This window comes from Canis lupus, chromosome 18 (assembly GCF_011100685.1).
Source record: "Canis lupus familiaris isolate Mischka breed German Shepherd chromosome 18, alternate assembly UU_Cfam_GSD_1.0, whole genome shotgun sequence".
Taxonomy (NCBI): Eukaryota; Metazoa; Chordata; class Mammalia; order Carnivora; family Canidae; genus Canis; species Canis lupus.
In genome coordinates, this window is record NC_049239.1 from 2,050,582 (window position 1) to 2,068,317 (window position 17,736).

Genomic DNA, 17,736 nt, shown 5'->3' on the forward strand with positions numbered 1-17,736 from the left:
AACCACCGCCGTCCCTCCCAGCCGGGAAGCAAGTGGGACCAGCCAGGTGAAGGCGAGAGGGCAGCGGCTGCGTCTCCCCCGGGGGCCGAGGTAGACGTGTGGCTTCAGGGGGCGGCCTGAGCCTCGGGCGACACATGGACCCTCGGGTGAACGCCCCCGATCTCATCAGCCTCACCGCCCCGGCGACGTCGGCGCTCACGACCAGTCACCGGGGCCAGCCGGTCCAGCACACCTTCCGCCACGCTGGAAATGCTCTGCACACCCATCTGGTGGCCCCTACGCGGAGCACTTAACATGTGGCCAATGACACCTGGAACTGAGTTTTTCATTTAATTTTTTCATTAAAATTCAAATAGGGGCGTGTGTGTGTGTGTGTGTGTGTGTGTGTGTCTGGTGGCATCGTCTCACTTGGAGTGCTCCCAGCCTCCCAGCGGGCCTCCGGGCCTCCCCAGCACCGGGCTCCAGCTCTCGCAGACACCCCGGCACGTGCGCGCCTCAGTGTGTAGTTACGGGGTGGGTGGGGGGGTTATTTTCTGAGAGAATTTGTCATGCTCTTATTTCAGATAACAAAACTCCGTAACTGCCCCAAATGACACTGCGGTCGTTTGCAGTAAAAACCCCTGGGGGTGGGGTGGAGGGCGGGAGGTTCTATTGCACACTAACGCATCATTTGCACACTAATGCATCATTTGGGGAGATTTGCCTGGAAGGCGCGTGTGACCAGGGGGCAGCGAGGAGACTCAGCTGGACGATCCATCTGGACTCGACGGCTTCTGGCGCCAGGGCGCGGGGGTCACCTGCACGGCTCTCTCTGTTTTGCCCTCTGGGATCAAACACAACCCGTGTCGTCTTCTCCGTGCCAACTCCCTAGAAGTGGCCACTTGTAACAACAACTCACCTTGTTGTTCCAACAACCAGCACCAATCTCCTGTGAAGAGACTCCAAGTTGAAAGGAGAAAAATGACAGGGGAAACATAAAACAGTAGCGAGCACTCCGGGAAGAACCCCGCAGGGGAGTCCGTCCAAACTGCAGCCAAAACTAACTAAAAAAAAAAAAAAAAAAAACCTAAGCCATCAGGTTGCAAGAGCTCAAAGCAGAGATGCGGGAGTCCAAGGAATGGACAAGGAAGGGGGATGGCTCTGACAGGAAGTGGGGGGAGACGCATGGACTTCGGGGGTGAGGACTCCACACAGGCAGCGCAAGGAGGGTGGGCCTGCGGGAACACCCTCGGTGACACACATAGGGTCGGGACACGGTGGGGCCCAAAGGGAACCCAGTTTAAAAGGTCTGAGAAAAGCAAAGGGGTTGGCATGCAGGTCAAGCGGATCCAACGCACTCAGGTGTCTTTGGAAAGCGTCGTGCGGTAACACTATGAAAGTCCTCGTCGATGTAATCCGGGCAACAGTTCCAGACATCAAAGGAGCCTTTGATGCACCACCGGTCGAAAGTGCACACGCATCGTGCGCAGGCGGTGACCCCTCCGTACATACCGACCCCTTCCTGCTGTTCCGGGAAAGGCTCCAGGGCTGCCCCGGGGCCCCGTGGCCTGGAGCCCCCGCTGCACCACAGGCTCCCGCGCTAGGGGGTCCCAGCCACCCTCTGGGGCTGCCCCCCGGCCGTCACCGGCCTCGCCAGGGCCCGGGACGCCTCCCTGTGCCACACACCACGAGCGATTTGGGTGTTCCCTGCCCCGCTTGCTGGTGTAGAACCCGCAGTATGAGACGTGGGGACACCGCTCTTCCCGGCCCGACCCCGAAGCTGTAGGGCAGTTCACGTCCGACGTTTAACAGGCTCACGATGTCATAAAAATCCTTCTTGCAACTTTATTCATCACACGAAATATGCTTGATTTCTTAAGACATTTTTTTAAACAATGTATTACCTGAGAGCGAGGGGAGTGTGCAGGCACGCTCGCGCGGGCATGGAGGGGGCCCGGGGTGGGGGGTAACAGGTCTGTAACACCCCACGCACTGCACGTTTCCTTCCCCACTAAGTCCAGCTGCTATGTGGGGTTTTCCTTTTAAGAAAAGAAAATCACGGGCAGAGAGAGAAAAGGTCAGCAGGCTCTACAACGACCCTGAGCTGTCCCGTTTACATTCATGTCATTTAAATACAAAAGTAAATGTCGAACATCCTCCCCCCCACTCCTGGTTGGCTGGGCTCGGGTGCCCGCCGTCCTCGGGGCACCGGCCCTCTCGGGTGGAATTCCTGGCCATGAGGCTCAGGGGCTTCCCTGCTCCACCTGGCCTGTCGCTGCGGCCAGGGTACGAGACGGTGTCAAACCAGCGACACGAGGACCGAGGCAGACGCCAGCTGTCATTCTCCTGTCAAATAAAATGCATGTTTATAAACACAAAACGCGGCGGACACCAGCTTTCTCGCGGGGAGGGCGTGGGGTCGCAGCTCACCGGGTCCAGGCAGAAAGAAGGAACAAAAGAAATGGTGCATTTGGTTTACGGTGAGGAGAACAACGTCTGACGGTGCTGAGCGCGGCCAGGCAGGTGCGCCGGGGCCTGCCGCCAGGTGTGCCAGGGCCTGCCAACGGCCGGGTGGGGGGGGGTGGTTAGTGCACCTCCGTGGCTGCACCACACACTGGCTACAAAAGGTAGAAAATGCAACTGAGCATTTATGGTGAAAAACGTCCTGCTGAAAGTTTTGCATTTGTGTACGTGGCCCTTGGATGGCGAGTCCGGAGCGGGGCCTGTAACCTAGACCAGGGTTTCCCGACCCAGAGCTCCCCACAGTGCATCGGTGTCCCAGGCCGGTCCTGGGTGTCCCACACCAGGTGCACGCTGCAGGTTGGGGCCGGGGGCGGGGGCCACAGTCAGGCACCCGGCGGCTGGCACCCGAGCCGAGCACCCGTCCTGCGTGGTGACTGAGCCGGGGCCTGTCGGGGAGACCTTCGGCTTTGCAGGGACCGTAGGTCACCCCACAGCCACAGCCCCTCTCATGCCTGGTGACTCTGCTTAGGGGCTGGGGGAGGGGAGGCCGGGGGGGAGGGGAGGGGTGGCCAGGTGGTAGGGTGGGGAAGGCTGGGGCTGGGGGGAGGCTGGACCAGAGGCGAGGCCAAGGGGTTAGGGGGGGCCCAGGAGGGGAGGAGGAGGGGGGCAGGGGAGGCCAGGGGGGAACACCGTGGCCTGAGCGCCTCAGCCCCGGGAGGGGAAGTAGGCCCGTGTTGAGCGGACTCAAGAACCACACGTGCCATGAGTCCCCCCGTGCGCCATCAGCCGAGGGGCGGCAGGACGGAGGTCCCAGGGGCGGGGGGGAGGGGGGGACCCTTAAATGCCAGGCTGCAGATGTGCCCTTTTCAAGGCTACGTCTTTGTCACCATGGAAACCGCAGCGCGGGCAGCCAGGCAGCTGCAATTTCCCCCTTAGATCCTTTTCCGCCCCAGGCAGGGGGGTGGGGGTGGGCACAGCCAGGGAAGGGGCTGAGCCACCGTGGGGTGGGGTGCAGGTGAGGGTGGAGGTGGGGGGCAGGTGAGGGTGCAGGTGAGGGTGCAGGTGTGAGGGTGGAAGTGAGGGTACAGGTGAGGGTGCAGGGGGGCAGCTCCAGGCCGCCCAGCCTGCCACGCTGGGAGCCAGCGGGCTCTCCAGGGCACCGGGCCTCCCGGACCGGGCCACGAGCTCGGGTGACCCCGCACGCGGCCTCCCTGGCAGACAAGCGCCTGACCGCGTCCGCAACCTGCCCGTGCCCACCACGCGAGCACCGCTTACTTTGTTCTCAAAAAAACGAAAAGCTGTTGCAGGATGCGGGGAGGGCCCAGGCGGCCTGTTGCCCGGTTACCTGCTCTGCGTGGGCGCCCACTCCCGAGCCGCCTGCCCGCCCCGCCCCTGCACCCCAGCGCACAGAGACCCCATGCATCCCCCTGCTCCTGCGCCCCAGCGCATGGAGACCTCATGCCCCCCCTCCCCCGCCCCTGCACCCAAGGCACGGAGAGCCGCACGCCCCGCCCGCCCCTGCGCCCCAGCGCATGGAGACCCCACGCTCCCCCTGCACCCCAGCGCATGGAGACCCCATGCATCCCCCCGCCCCTGCACCCAAGGCACGGAGAGCCGCACGCCCCGCCCGCCCCTGCGCCCCAGCTCATGGAGACCCCATGCATCCCCCCGCCCCTGCGCCCCTGCACCCAAGGCACGGAGAGCCGCACGCCCCGCCCGCCCCTGCGCCCCAGCGCATGGAGACCCCACGCCCCCCCCCCCCCCCCGCTCTGCCCCTGCGCACGGAGACCCCCGCCCCTGCGCCCCGAGAGCCGCAGGACCGCCTGGGGGGCCGCGGCCCGCGCCGGAAACAAAGGAGGCGTGCAAAAAGGGATCGCTACAAAAAAGTAAACGTATCAGTTTTAATCGTCAAGATTATTCCAGGGAAGAGTTCGTTTCCAATCCCTCGTCTCCGGCTCTCGGCCCTCGCGGCCCGGCCAAGGCGACCGTGGTCGTTGCGGGTTCACGGGTTCGCCTCCCGGCGGCGCTCTGGTCTCCCCGGCGGGGGGGGGGGGGGGGGGCGGCGGGGCGGCGAGTCCCTGGAGGGCGGCGGGAGGGACCCCCGGCCGGGCACTCCGCGCCCCCGGCCCCGCGCCCGCCCCTCCCGCTCCAGTGTCAGCTTCCTCCGGCGGCGGCCCGGCCCGTGGGTCATAAGGCCACGCGGATGCAGTGGTGCTTGAGCTTGCAGGGCAGGACTCCCTTGTTGAGCTGGTAAAAGTCAACGAGCTGGATCAGGTCCGAGAATTTGGTGTTGCCGTCGTCAAGGCTGAAGAACATCTGCCCGTCGTCCTCGCACTGGAGGGACACAGGACACGCGCCCCGTTAGCGGCCCCGGAGCTGCGGGCGCGGGGCGCGAACCCGGGCCGTCGCCGTCTCCAGCGCTGCGCGGGGTTCGGGGGCTCCGGGGGCTCCAGGGAGCAGGTGCCTGTGCGCCCAGCCCCAAGCCGACCGCGACCGCGGGGCCGCCCATCCCCGCCCCGGGGGGCCGCCCCATCCCCGCCCCGGTGGCCGCCCATCCGCCGTGGGCCTGCAGCTCCCGCTCCAGCTCCGAGGACTCCCAGGAGGCAGGGGCCACGAGGGCGAGAGCACCTGTCAGAGGTGGTGGTGGGCAGCACAGGCGGCCAAGGAAGCTCGGCCCTGGGGGGCAGCCCCCAGGTCTGCGCCCATGGTTCCCCTCCCTCTCCCCCCTGCGGACCGCCTCCCCTCCCCTCTGCGCTGGGCGGAGCAGCCGTTGGGGCACCAGGAACGCTCCCCAGGTGCCTGCAGCTCCCAGCCTGGCCCCTGCGGGGCTCCGGGGACCCCAATCTGCTGGGCGCCAGCGGAACCGGGCACGGCCTCCACCGAGCCTTCTGCACCTGGCCTGTGCCCGGGCGCCCTGAGGGCCAACCCACCGGGGAACTCTGCGGGGCCACCACCACCTGCAGGACCTGCAAGCTCGGTAGGCGGGCCGCAGGCTCTAACCTGCTCCTGAGCCACAGGGGTGCAGGCGGCAGATGCTGGGGCCCACCCAACCCCGGGATACACCAGGATCCACGCCCCGCACCCCTGGGCCTAGAGGGTCACCCGTGCGCCACTGGGACACAAAAGGTGCCGACCCACCTAGGCAGTTTTCAGAAACGTTCGAAGGAAAATCTGTTTCCTGATCCAGGGACCAAGTGGAAGAAGCAACGCAATTCGACTTTGGGGACCTCAGGGCTGCACGACTGTCCTTCCACCAGGGACCCACCAGTGCAAATCAGACCCCTCGGGTTCCAGGAGCCAGCCTCCCGCCCAGCAGGAATCCTGTCTTTCTGACTATGCGTGCCCCATGTGCACCCCCGACCCTGCTCCCCCTTGGCATAGGCCCCCCCAGATGTGCACCCCCTGACCCCGCTTTCCCCCAACGTGCACCCCTGATGTGCACCCCCTGACCCTGCTCCCCCTCGGCATGGGCACCTCCCTCAGCTGGACGTGCGCCCACCCCCTACCTACCCCCTGTGGGCCCCTCCTCCCGCTGGACATGTGCCCACCCCCAACCCTGCTCCCCCTTGCCGTACCCCCACCAGTGCTCCCCTCCACCTGCACCCCCCCCACCCAGCATGGCCCAGCTCAACTGCAGGCGGCCCCAGGCTGGCCCCCGCTTCCACTGACTTCCAGGGAAACAGCAAAGGTCAAAGCAGCAGCTCCCCAGGGGCTCCTGGAAGCCTCTCCTCCAGCTCCGCCTGCCACTCAGCCCCCCACCCCCCTCGGTGGTTCGCTTAGTTTCTGACTTGGAAACCGCGTTCAGACGAACCCAGAAAACAGCAACAAGACTCAGTGAGACGTCATCCGTACTTACAGGTAAGATCTGGAAATTTTTAATTTTCTGATGATGACACATCGTGAGCACAAATGCCTTTGGATTGCTCTGGCTGTCTCGGAGGAGGAAAAGCCTGGAGACGGGAAAAAATCAGCTGATGGCACGTTTTTAAAATCCCGACCTGATATGTACATTTGCATACCTGCCCCCACACACCTGCACACTCACGCACCCACGCACACCCACGTGCACACATCCGCTGGCACACACACCCACACACACATGTGCACACACCTGCACACAACCACATGTGCACACACTTGTACACCCTCAGGTGCACACACACCTGCACACAACCACATGTGCACAAACCTGTACACCCTCAGGTGCACACACACCTGCACACAGCCACGTGTGCACACACCTGTACACCCTCAGGTGCACACATACCTGCACACAGTCAAGTGCACACACACCCACTGGCACATCTCCCCGTCCCTGCAGTAAGAAGCTCGTGGCCACGACGCTTCAGGACATGTTAGTGAGTGTGTGGCCCGTGCACTGGTTTCTGAGGGCCGCTCTCCACGGAAGGACACGCCAGAGCCGGAACAGTGTGCGCCACAAGGTGAGGACGTCCACCGTGAGCAGGGTTGTGCCCCAGGAGGCAGCATCAGCCTAAGTGCTGGTGCTGAGAGACCATGACCCGGAGGCTGCAACAGGGAACCGAGTGCGCGTGGCGTGCGGTCACACACACAGGAGTGAGCCGGCTCAGGGAGGAGCGGGGCCCTTGGAGCAGGGGCCAGCCAGACACACACCGGGGCGGATGGGCCACATGGGATGGCAGCCACCGCAGGTTACCGCCGGTCAAGGAGGGCCAGTCCCTGCGCACGAGCATCAGCAGAGGAAACCGGCGAGAGGCAGCGTGTTCAGCTGCACACGGTCACCACCCGAATAGCTGTGCATCACGAGGGCGGGGGGGGGGTGACTGCCCATGGGACAAACTGCCACCACCAAGCACTCAAGGTGCCAGGGACCAGCTACCCGCCCAGCCGTGCCCCGGCCCATCCATATCCCCTCTGCACGCGCCGACCTCGCTGGACCCCAAGCACCCAGGCACGCTCGGTAGCGACCGGCCTGTCGCCGTGACAAGCGTCCACGAAGGACAGGGCTCAGGAGACGTGCCGAAAACAGGAAGTTTTGACCGAAACCCATCGAGTCTTAAGAGCGTGAGTACGAGACGGTGCTTTAAACAAGGAGCAGCTCCTCTGAGCGGCAGGAAGCTGCTAGAAGGCCGCTCTGAACGCCGACGCCCGTAGGAGCCGGACAGTCCGGGCGGCCGGCGGCTCGCCAACTCCCTCAGCAGCCCCCATGTGCGAGCAACATAGGGACACGGAGGGGACGCCAGGGCCCATCCCCCTTCAAGCCAACTCTGTGTGATGGATATATTTTTTTTTTTTGCAGCAATTAGGGAAATTTGAACCCAGACCGGGCTTCAGAGGATACTACGGCATTCCGGCTTGTCCCGGGAAGAGCAACAATGATTTCGTGGTCGAGTCCACGGACAAGAGCATGTTTTAGAGACGTGCCAGCTGCGTTTCCTGGTGAACGTTCCGAATGTCTGGGATTTACTTTAAAATATTCCAGAAGGGAAGTGGGGAGGAGGAAGGAGCCCTGAATATGGGAAGGGACAGAGAAAACCTAAAATTAGCAAACTGTCCCAACCAGACAAGGATCACACGGCGGCGACTCACTACCCTCCTGTCTCGTGGGTAAAATTCTGGATCTCCGTAGTTCAGCTTTTAACAGATGGGGGGCAGGAAAAGCAGAGTCGCCGCCGGCGGGCAGCGGCGTGAGAGGACACGGTGACAGCCGCTCAGTCGCACGCGTCACGCGTCTGCATCCATAGCCCTGGGAGCAGGACCGCAGGGGGAGCGTCAGCCGATGGGATACGGGCCCCGAGAGGGCTGTGCCCCGGGGTTGGCGGCTCTCAGTCCTGGGACCCCGGACACGGCCCCGGGTGAGCGTCCCAGGCTGGCCGTGGGCACACCTGCCCAGTCGCCCCGTCTCCGCGGCCAACAGCCACCGCAGCCGCCGGACACGGGAGCGAAGCTGACCTGCCCGCGGCTGAGCCAGCCCCAGGGAGGGGGACTCACTCACTCTGCGGCCGGACGTCACCAAGGTTTGGGGTCGTCCGTCCTCAGGAAAAGCCACCTGATGAAAAGTAACGGGCTTGGTGCTGCGTCCGTCTGGATTCAACACAGCAGCCGTGGCTGGCGCCATACGGGGTACAGACAGGACGGGCGCAGTCCCCGCCGGACCACTCGCCAGCCGAGCCCCCTCGCTCCACAGTGACCCGGAGCCACGCTGTCCTCTTTACGTCGAGGCTCTGACAACGGACCCCCCGCCGGGTCCCCAAGAAGCCAGAGCATGTGCCCGGCACGACACAAGGCAGCAGGTGCCGCTCTCCGGGCGGCGCGTCCTTACCCGTCCACCAGGCCCTGCTGCTTGATGATGCGGTGCGACTCCTCCCTGGAGATCCTGCCGTGAAACCAGTGCTGCGTCCTGTGGATCACTGCGGGAGGGAATGGAGGAGGGAAGGGCTGGGCGGCCCCCGGCCACACCTCCGGGCACACCGGGCACCGGGCCCAGGGAGTCTGGGGAAGCTCGGGGGCAGGTGCAACCCGGGTCACCTGCTCACGTGGAAAGGACAGGGCCGGCTGCTGCGCTTACCTGTACTCAGGGTAGACGGGTGCAGGGGACTTTGGCTGCCTAGGATGTTCATCCGGGTGCTTCGTTTCTGCGGAGGAGACGCCCGCGTGAGTGCCAGGGACACCTGCCTGGCATGGGGGGGGCCGGGCCCTTGGCCATGAAGCCACCTGAGCCCTGCTCGTGTGACCAGAGTTGTAAGAACAGGAGAGGCCCGGGCATCTGGACCATCCCGGGGCTGCAGCCAGGTGCCGGCTCCTTGCGGAGGACACCCCACCCGGCAATCCCGGCTGAGCGCTCGGGGAAGGCACGCGCTCTCCCACGGGGAACCCGGTCCCGGTCCTGGGCTGCGGCGTGGACACCTTGCACGGGAGCCAGTGGGGGCCGTGGGTGGTGGACGTGGGTGCGGGGACGTGGGTGGTGGACTTTGGCATGGGGATGTGGGTGCTGGACGTGGGCGCGGGGATGTGGGTGCTGGATGTGGGTGCTGATGTGGATGCTGAGGATGTGGGTGCTGGATGTGGGCGCGGGGACGTGGGTGCCTGATGTGGGCATGGGGACGTGGGTGCTGATATGGACGCTGAAGATGTGGGTGCTGGATGTGTGTGCAGGGGCATGGGTGCTGGACGTGGGCGTGGGGATGTGGGTGCTGATGTGGATCCTGAGGACATGGGTGCTGAATGTGGACGCTGAGGATGTGGGTGCAGGGACACGGATGCTGGATGTGGGCGCAGGGACATGGGTGCTAGACATGGGTACTGATGTAGACACTGAGGACGTGGGTGTTGGATGTGGGCGCAGGGACGTGGGTGCTGGATGTGGGCACGGGGATGTGGGTGCTGATGTGGATGCTGAGGATGTGGGTGCTGGACGTGGGTGTGGTGATGTGGGTGCTGATGTGGACACTGAGGACATGGATGCTGGATGTGGGTGTGGGGACATGGGTGCTGGATGTTGGTGCGGGGACGTGGGTGTTGGACGTAAGTATGGGGATGTAGGTGCTGATGTGGACACTGAGGACATGGATGCTGGATGTGGGTGTGGGGATGTGGGTGCTGGACGTGGGCGCAGGGATGTGGGTGCTGATGTGGATGCTGAGGATGTGGGTGCTGGACATGGGCGCAGGGATGTGGGTGCCTATGTGGATGCTGAGGACATGGATACTGGATGTGGGTGTGGGGATGTGGGTGCTTGCTGGATGCGGGTGCGAGGACGTGGGTGCTGGATATGGGCATGGGGATGTGGGTGCTGGGTGCAGGGACGTGGGTGTGGGGACATGGGTGCTGGACGTGGGTCCCCCGTGTACCCGCAGGGCCGTTCTTGTGGGAGTCCAGTGGCAGGGGGGGTGCCACCCGCGAGGGGCCTGTCCCGGGCTGGCCGTGCTCTTACCCTCCACGCGTGGCCTTCCTCCAGGGCCGCGCTCTGGGCTTCCGCCGGGTTCTCTATCACTCTTCCCGTTTGCCCAGAAAAATCCATGGCCACGAGGGAGTTCTCCGACACGCTGCGCTGGAAGGAGAGGCCCCAAGGTCTTATCACAACGGGAGTCCAGCCAGGGCGGCCCTCAGGAACGTTGGTGCCACGCCGTCCCGCAGATGGCATCCGCACCCAGGGGAGGGCTGACCCGGGGGGTTGACGGCGATGCCCTGCCCCCCACGGACGGTCTGGGTGGAAACTCAGTGCCTGGGGGTCCTTGGGCTGAGGACAGCTGTGGTCTCCCTCGAGGGCGTGGGGGGCACAGGGCCTGGACGGCGGGGACCCACGAGGCCCCCAGCCTGCACCAGCACCCGCCGCAGACGTGGAAACGCCGTGGAGCTCAGCCCAAACCGGCCACCAAGTCCCTCCCTCAGGGCTCGGTTCAGGGCACCGCGTGGACCCTCCCTGTGGGCATCTGACATTTCCCGGGAACGGGCCTGCGGAGCTCAGGGTCATGCTTGAGGGCAACACGGGCTCCTGCACCTCCGGGCAGCAGAGTCCTCCGGGGAACAAGGACAAGGAGTCCCCGCTCGAAGCGGGCCGGGGAAGGCTCCAGCACAACGGTCACAGCACCCACGGTGCCAAGGCTGAGCTGGCCGAGGGCGACGAGCTCCGCCCTCAAGGGCTGTGAGGGGCACGCGGGGGCCCCGAGGATGAGGATGGGCAGGACGTGTCCCAGGACGGATGCGCCTTCTGGAGCTTCTCCGCGGCCAGCGTACTCACCACGGGCGTGGAGAAGGACGGGAGTAAGGCCTTCCTCTGCGGCGGGATCCGGTAGTTCTGGTACAGCAGCATCCCGTACTGCAGGGGGAGGCCGGGGTCAGCCACGGGCCCGAGTCCCCGAGCCCCCGAGCCCCCCAGGCCCAGAACGTGGCAACGGCACGCTGAGTACGGAACAGGGAGCAGAACCCCCGCCGCCCCTGCGGGCACACAGCCTCGCTCCTGCGCGACGGCTGCCTGCGGGGCTCAGGGGGTGAAGCGTCTGCCTTCAGCTCAGGTCGGGATCCCAGAGTCCTGGGGTCAAGTCCTGCATCGGGCTCCCTGCTCAGGGGGGCGTCTGCTTCTCCCTCGGCCTCTGCCTCTGCTCATGCCCTCTCTCCCTCTAGCCCCGCTCTCTTGGAAAATAAGCAGTCTTTAAAAAAAAATGTAGGAAAGGAAGACAGGCTGGCGGGACACATGGAAAACTAGGAAACGTCAGGCTTAAGCACAAACGTCATTAATAGTCTACCAAAGGGCGTGCTTCCCAACAAATACTCCAATTAGAGCGTGACGATGGTCAGAGGGAGAAACACGATTACGTGATGCTCGTCAGAGGCGCGGCCTAGACACAAGGACCCAGACAGGCCGAAGAATCGTGCCAATGCTGCTGGGGAACACGGACATACGCACGGCAACGTCAGGGCCCCCGGACCGCAGGGCAGGCAGCGCTGCTGCAGGTGACAAGGACCGAAGGATCCACAGGAAGACGCACGCTTCTGTGAGCTAATCACACGCACACGCACGCATGCGGGTACGCGCGTGTTCACGGGAGCAGACGTGCACGTCACACGCACATGCGCAAGTGCCCTGAATCGAGTCATTATACAAACATGACAAACAGCAGCTAGAGGAAGCATTTTCGTCTGAGGCATGGTTGGAAATGTCGGCTTAAGTCAATGACGGGAGCGTCGCTTCCGAAACAGATCGTAAAGGTCATGGAGCTAAGGCCAAAAAAACAGGAAGGGAAACCGCGTGCACACACGGGCACGGGCACGCGCACACGGGCGCACACCCGCCTCAGGAGTGCCCGGGACCGCTCTCCCAGGAACTCACCAGGGACTCCTCCTCCACCCGCGAGCTGTCTAACTGGCTTGTCTTCAGTATAAAACTGTTTCACGGGCATGATCGTCTTTAAATATTACTTTTGCCTTAATTATTAAAGAAGTTGTATGTTCCGACACTTCTCTTTTGTGGTTCCGTGATCATTAATTCTTGTTTTTTCTCACTTAAATAACTACGCCAGCTGTCACAGTGTGAGCGTCATCGGTACACGTGCTTGACGATTCTTTAGATTATTAACCTTCTGCACGCAACCTTGGCACAAATCACGTAATATTATTTTCCCTTTTACTCTAGGTGGGTGGATTTTAAGGAAATACTTATGGCCCAATCAACACCTTCCTCTGTTGCTTGGAAAGAAGAATGTCTGGCCGGAGAAACACCTGCCCCCTTCTTGGCGACGTGCTGTTTCCTGTTCACTCCCGCCTGAGCTTGATAGTCTTGGACGCTTTTCTCAGAGAAGCATGAGTGACAGCTCAGGAGGGACCGCAGAGACGGCAGCTCACGGCTGCACAAAGTCGACGTGCGCCGTGTCTGGAAACCACCTCCCCGTACGTGACGTTAGCGTGGTGAACGCACAACAGAAATAACACCCAGACCCCTTTCTCTCGGAATTTAATTAAACATTTAGCCTTTATGTTCTTAAGCGAGATAGGATATAGGTTCATGTCCTTGGGCAAAGGCTGCATGAAGGCTTAGGGTCACGACCAGAGAGGGGGCCTCGCATGTTGCCAGGCTGAGCTCCAGGCACGCGGAGCGCGGGAGAGGACGCGCTGCTGCCTCAGGGAGCTGCAGTCGGACAGGCCACGCGCAGACAAGCAGCAGTGTGACCCGGTTATTAAGAGAGGAAACCCTAACTGTGTGCACGGTGAGGGCAAGTCTCTGCTTATGGGGCCAGGCCTGAGCTGGTTCTTGAGGGACAGCACCAGGGAGGCGACCAACCCCTCCACATGCCGTGCTGGTTCCACGGGCGGTCACAGTCCACGCGGCACACGGGTTAAAGGTTCCTGGGGGGATCCCCGGGGGCTCAGCGATTTAGCGCCTGCCTTTGGCCCAGGGTGCAATCCTGGAGTCCCGGGATCGAGTCCCACGTCGGGCTCCAGGAATGGAGCCTGCTTTTCCCTCCTCCTGCCTCTCTCTCTCTATGTCTATCATAAATAAATAAATAAATAAATAAATAAATAAATAAATAAATAAATCTTAAAAAATTTTTTTAAAGGTTCCTGGGAGCTTAGGAGAAACTCATTTTTTTTTTAAATGTGCTTGAGTTTCTCCTTCTGGATTTTCCAGCCAACTTTAAGGTTTCCTTTGTTTTTGCACACATTTCCTTTTTTTTTTATACATTTATTTTTTATTGGTGTTCAATTTGCCAACATACAGCACAACACCCAGTGCTCATCCCGTCAAGTGCCCCCCTCAGTGCCTGTCACCCAGTCACCCCCACCCCCCGCCCTCCTCCCCTTCCACCACCCCTAGTTCGTTTCCCAGAGTTAGGAGACTTTCATGTTCTGTCTCCCTTTCTGATATTTCCCACTTATTTTCTCTCCTTTCCCCTTTATTCCTTTTCACTATTTTTTATATTCCCCAAATGAATGAGACCATGTAACGTTTGTCCTTCTTCGATTGACTTACTTCACTCAGCGTAATACCCTCCAGTTCCATCCACGTTGAAGCAAATGGTGGGTATTTGTCGTTTCTAATGGCTAATATTCCACTGTATACATAGACCACAGCTTCTCTATCCATCATCTGTCGGTGGACACCGAGGCTCCCTCCACAGTCTAGCTATGGTGGACATTGCTCCTTTTGACGTGAAAATACCACAGCAGGTAGGTAGGTAAGTACGGCAGGTGTTTCCTCTTCCCGTTTTAAAAATTACTGGGTTTTATGTGCCTTCGTTTCTGGCCTCGACGTATTCCCCTCGTCCCGTTCCCACCGTTGACGCAGGTGTGGCTGGGAAGCCTGTCACCCAGCACAGGGAGTGCGGGCAGGGGCGGGGAGGGACGGCGGCAGGGCTGGACTTTCCGATGGCTTCGGAGCAGAGCGCCGTGGGCGTCCTTGGGGGCGCCTGCTCCTGACGGACACAAACTGCACCGTGTGCTGCTGCGTGTCTACAGCCAGCCTGGGGTCCCGAAACCCGCTCTCATGAGGCCAGCCTCTCTCTCGGGCGGAATTTCTACGGCAGTTTCAGAAACTTGAAGAGAACAGCGGCCAAGGTTAGAGCTCCCTCCACGGCCCATACGGCAGTGGGATTATTTAACAGACCACATAATAGGACGGAGGGAGGATCAGCAGCAGCCACTGCCTGCCGGCTTTACCCCCTAAGCCTATCTGAGGGCAGCGACACCCGTTTCCTCCTGGGTGGGCTCAAGCTCCTCCGACGAGCACCCAGGACGGCCTTAGAGGCACAGAGAGGTCCCAGGTGGCTCTCGAGGTGTCGTCTCTCTCCAACAGGGCCCGGGGTTCCAGCACGGCGCGGACGGCTACTGTAGGACCCCCCCGCCAGGCAGGAGGGCCTCAGGGATACACCCGGGCAGCGGCCGGGGCAGGGACCAAGGACCCTCTGGGTGTCTTCTGCTTCCGCCAGGTAAGGACGCGCTCATCTGACCCCCTCTGGGGAACAGGGCAGTCTGAAGGCCAGAGTTCAGGGGACCTGCCAACACTTACTACAGACAAGACCGGGCAACTGGGAAAAGGTCCAACGTCTCCCCAGCCCGGGAGCCCTGGAGGCCCGAGACCCAGACTCTCTGAGGTCCAAGCTGCCACCTGCCGACCCTGCCGGCCCCGGGTCACTGCCAGGCTTGCCCAGCACACCCCGCAGATGAGAGGGAGAGGTGGCTTCCACAAAGAAAGAACACACGGAGTTTGGGTTGGTTCCCGCCGTCATTCGGCTCAGTTTTCCCAAGCATCTATTACGTTCCGGGCGTCGGGCTCCCTGAGAGGACTTCGGGGGCACCAGGCAAGGTGATGTCCAGGCCGCGAGCAGGCACACGGTGGGGGGGGGGCGGACAGGTGGACTTCTCCTGGTCAGGCCCCCGGGGCTGCTTGTCGGGGGCTGGAGAGAGGAGGGCAGAGTGTGTGCTCACGGCTTGAGAGAACAGGAGGCACTTTATCAGGTTCCCCGTGGCGTCAAACAGCCTCGACGCCTGAAAAAAATACACCCCACTGTGACGGTAATGTGGGGACGCAGGCGAGAGCCTACGGGTACAGGATTGGGTCTTCTGACCCCGCGGCCTGCTCTCAGACGGGACAGGGAGGGGGAACGAGGTAAGGAGGTGTCACGTGGGACGAGGCCTGCTGGGTGGCGGCAAGACACCTCGGCGCATAACCGTTGAGGTGCAACTCGGCTTCCGTGGCACCTGCCGTGGCCCAGGGAGGATGCTGACGGCGTGGACGTCACCCAGCTGCGGTGGGGGATGGGGGTTGTGGGTGCGAAGTAGCACGGAGCCCGGCTCACAGCAAGTGCTCCCAAACGTTCCTAAAAGTCCCCGTGCCTGGTCATTATGCCGGCGTCCGGGGACAGTCCTGCTCTGTTGTGCTCTGTCCGGTCCACGGGCCCTGCTTCCTCACGCTGGAAGCCGAGGGGCCAAGCTCGCCGTCGGGACGTACTGCGTGTTACCCCCAAGCACCTAACCTCCAGCGTCACACGTGTGTCCCCACCCACTTTCCTGCTTTTCCCAAAATAGCCTATATATCCGTAGATCCAAAAAAAAAAAAAAATCATAGAACCCCAGCAGACGTCCAGGGCTTCCCTCCAACTCTGCCCTGGTTCCCGGAGCCGTGCCCGCTGTGCCCACCAGCAGCCTCCCGAACGCTCCCATGCACACCGGCAAATGCACAGGTGTATTTTCACTTCTCCTTTCCTTATCCCGACAACGAAGGTGGCACTTCGCACGTTGATTCTTAATCAACGCCCTGGAAAGCTCCCCACAGCTCCCTAGAGAGACCCCGGTTCTCTGCGTGACCGAGGGCCGCGTCTCCCAAGGCTGTCCCGTGACAGCTGGCTCAGAAAGGGGGCGCCTGGGCGTCTGCAACGCCCTCTACCAGCACTGACGTCGCCGCTCCGATTTGGAAACAATGACATTTTCCACGTACCCCCTCTTCATTTTATCGGCAGCAAAAATAAAACAAGACACGGTTCTGGAGAACAGGGGTTTGCGGGACGCCCAGCCTTGGAGCTTATGTCCTCCGGGGTCTCCCAGGGGTCATGAGCTGCACCTCCCTTGGCTCACCCGTTTCACCCGTGCCGACTCCCTGCCCAGCTGAGAGCTTCAGCACAGGCTGGGGTTTCATAGAGAGATCCCGAGCCCCCTTGCACAGGTCGGCCACAGCAGACCGAGCCAGCTTCCCCTCCAGACCCTGTGACAGTCCCCCTGTCCACCAGCTTGCACGACCTTAGGGAGCTGCAGACGCGCGGGGCATGTGTGCGCACAAAGGGACGTTTTGTGGGAACGCAGTGAGGTGTGGTGTCCCGGGACACGCTTCGCCTCTGCTGCTGCTGAGCCACACGAAGCCACCGCGGCAGTGACGAGGGCACCGCCCCGCCTGGGGTTCCTGTAAGAACTCGCTGTCGGGGGCGCTGCGTCCCTTGGGCAGTTCGGCAAGCTGCACGGCGGGGTGCGTTCCCTCGGGGGCCTTGCTTTTCGGGAAGCCGAAAGCCTGATGCTCAGTCTCAGAAATGACCAACCGTCCTGATGAACTATCCCCGTCTCCCCGTCAGGTCTCTCTATTCCTATCTCTCTAGGCCACTGGCTCGCAACCGGTGCAGGCCCCCGCTCCCAGGCCCCTGGGGACCCTGGTCACACCCAGCCGGGCTGTCTCTACCAGCCGGGGTGCTCCCGGCATCCAGTGGGCGAAGCAGGGGTGTGGCCCACATCCCATCCCGCCTCCGAAAGTCAGGAGCCGAGGCTGGGAGCCGGTTCTGGCCTTTCCAACAGGAGGCCTCCGTGAGAAAGTTCTGAGGCCCGTTTGGGAAGTCGTGGGGGCGCCCGGGGCTGGCCGGGCATCGGGAGGGCTCGCGGCGAAGGAAGACACGCACCGGGCGCACGCGCGCGTACCTTGAGCAGCCTGCACGCCGTCATCCAGCACGTTCTCCCCTGCTCGTCTTCGGCACACAGCAGCCGCAGCTCTTTCGTCTCGTTCCTGACTTTGTTTGGCTACGGGGGTAAGAGAGGACCTGATGAGTGCGCCTTGGTGAACGCAACCCACGCCCGTGTTAGGGCACCAGCCAGCCAGACAAGCAGCCGGCTGAGACCAGAGGGCGCCTCCTCCGCCCGGCACGGGCCAGCCTGCCCACGGGTGGGCGTCGGCTCGAGCGCTCGGCCAGCTTCCAACAGGGGACACAACCCTCACAGGGCAAGGCAGTGCGTGCGTCAGGGACACGGGTGGCAGGTCTGTGCAGGGAAAGCTGGATTCAACCGGAGAGCCAGGCCCAGAGAATGGGAGAAAACATGTCTGGTCGCCTCCCAGGAAGCTGGTGG

The 17,736-nt window shown here is 62.4% G+C and overlaps 1 protein-coding gene across 5 annotated transcripts in view; it reads right to left on the reverse strand.

Moving 5' to 3' along the window:
• Nucleotides 1-4,518: 4,518 nt before the first annotated feature.
• Nucleotides 4,519-17,736, reverse strand: part of GRB10 (growth factor receptor bound protein 10) — a 155,841-nt gene continuing 142,623 nt past the window's right edge. For 4 of the 5 annotated variants that reach the window (XM_038562607.1, XM_038562609.1, XM_038562610.1 and 1 more), the window contains 7 exons: nucleotides 17,314-17,412; nucleotides 11,162-11,239; nucleotides 10,355-10,471; nucleotides 8,990-9,056; nucleotides 8,744-8,831; nucleotides 6,299-6,392; nucleotides 4,519-4,776 (listed from right to left, as the gene is read on the reverse strand). In XM_038562607.1, coding sequence (XP_038418535.1) covers nucleotides 4,630-4,776; nucleotides 6,299-6,392; nucleotides 8,744-8,831; nucleotides 8,990-9,056; nucleotides 10,355-10,471; nucleotides 11,162-11,239; nucleotides 17,314-17,412 — 690 coding nt within the window. In that variant the 3' untranslated portion in view covers nucleotides 4,519-4,629. Of the gene's footprint in view, nucleotides 4,777-6,298; nucleotides 6,393-8,416; nucleotides 8,471-8,743; nucleotides 8,832-8,989; nucleotides 9,057-10,354; nucleotides 10,472-11,161; nucleotides 11,240-17,313; nucleotides 17,413-17,736 lie in introns of those variants that run through there. The other variant, XM_038562608.1, reaches the window with a different exon arrangement.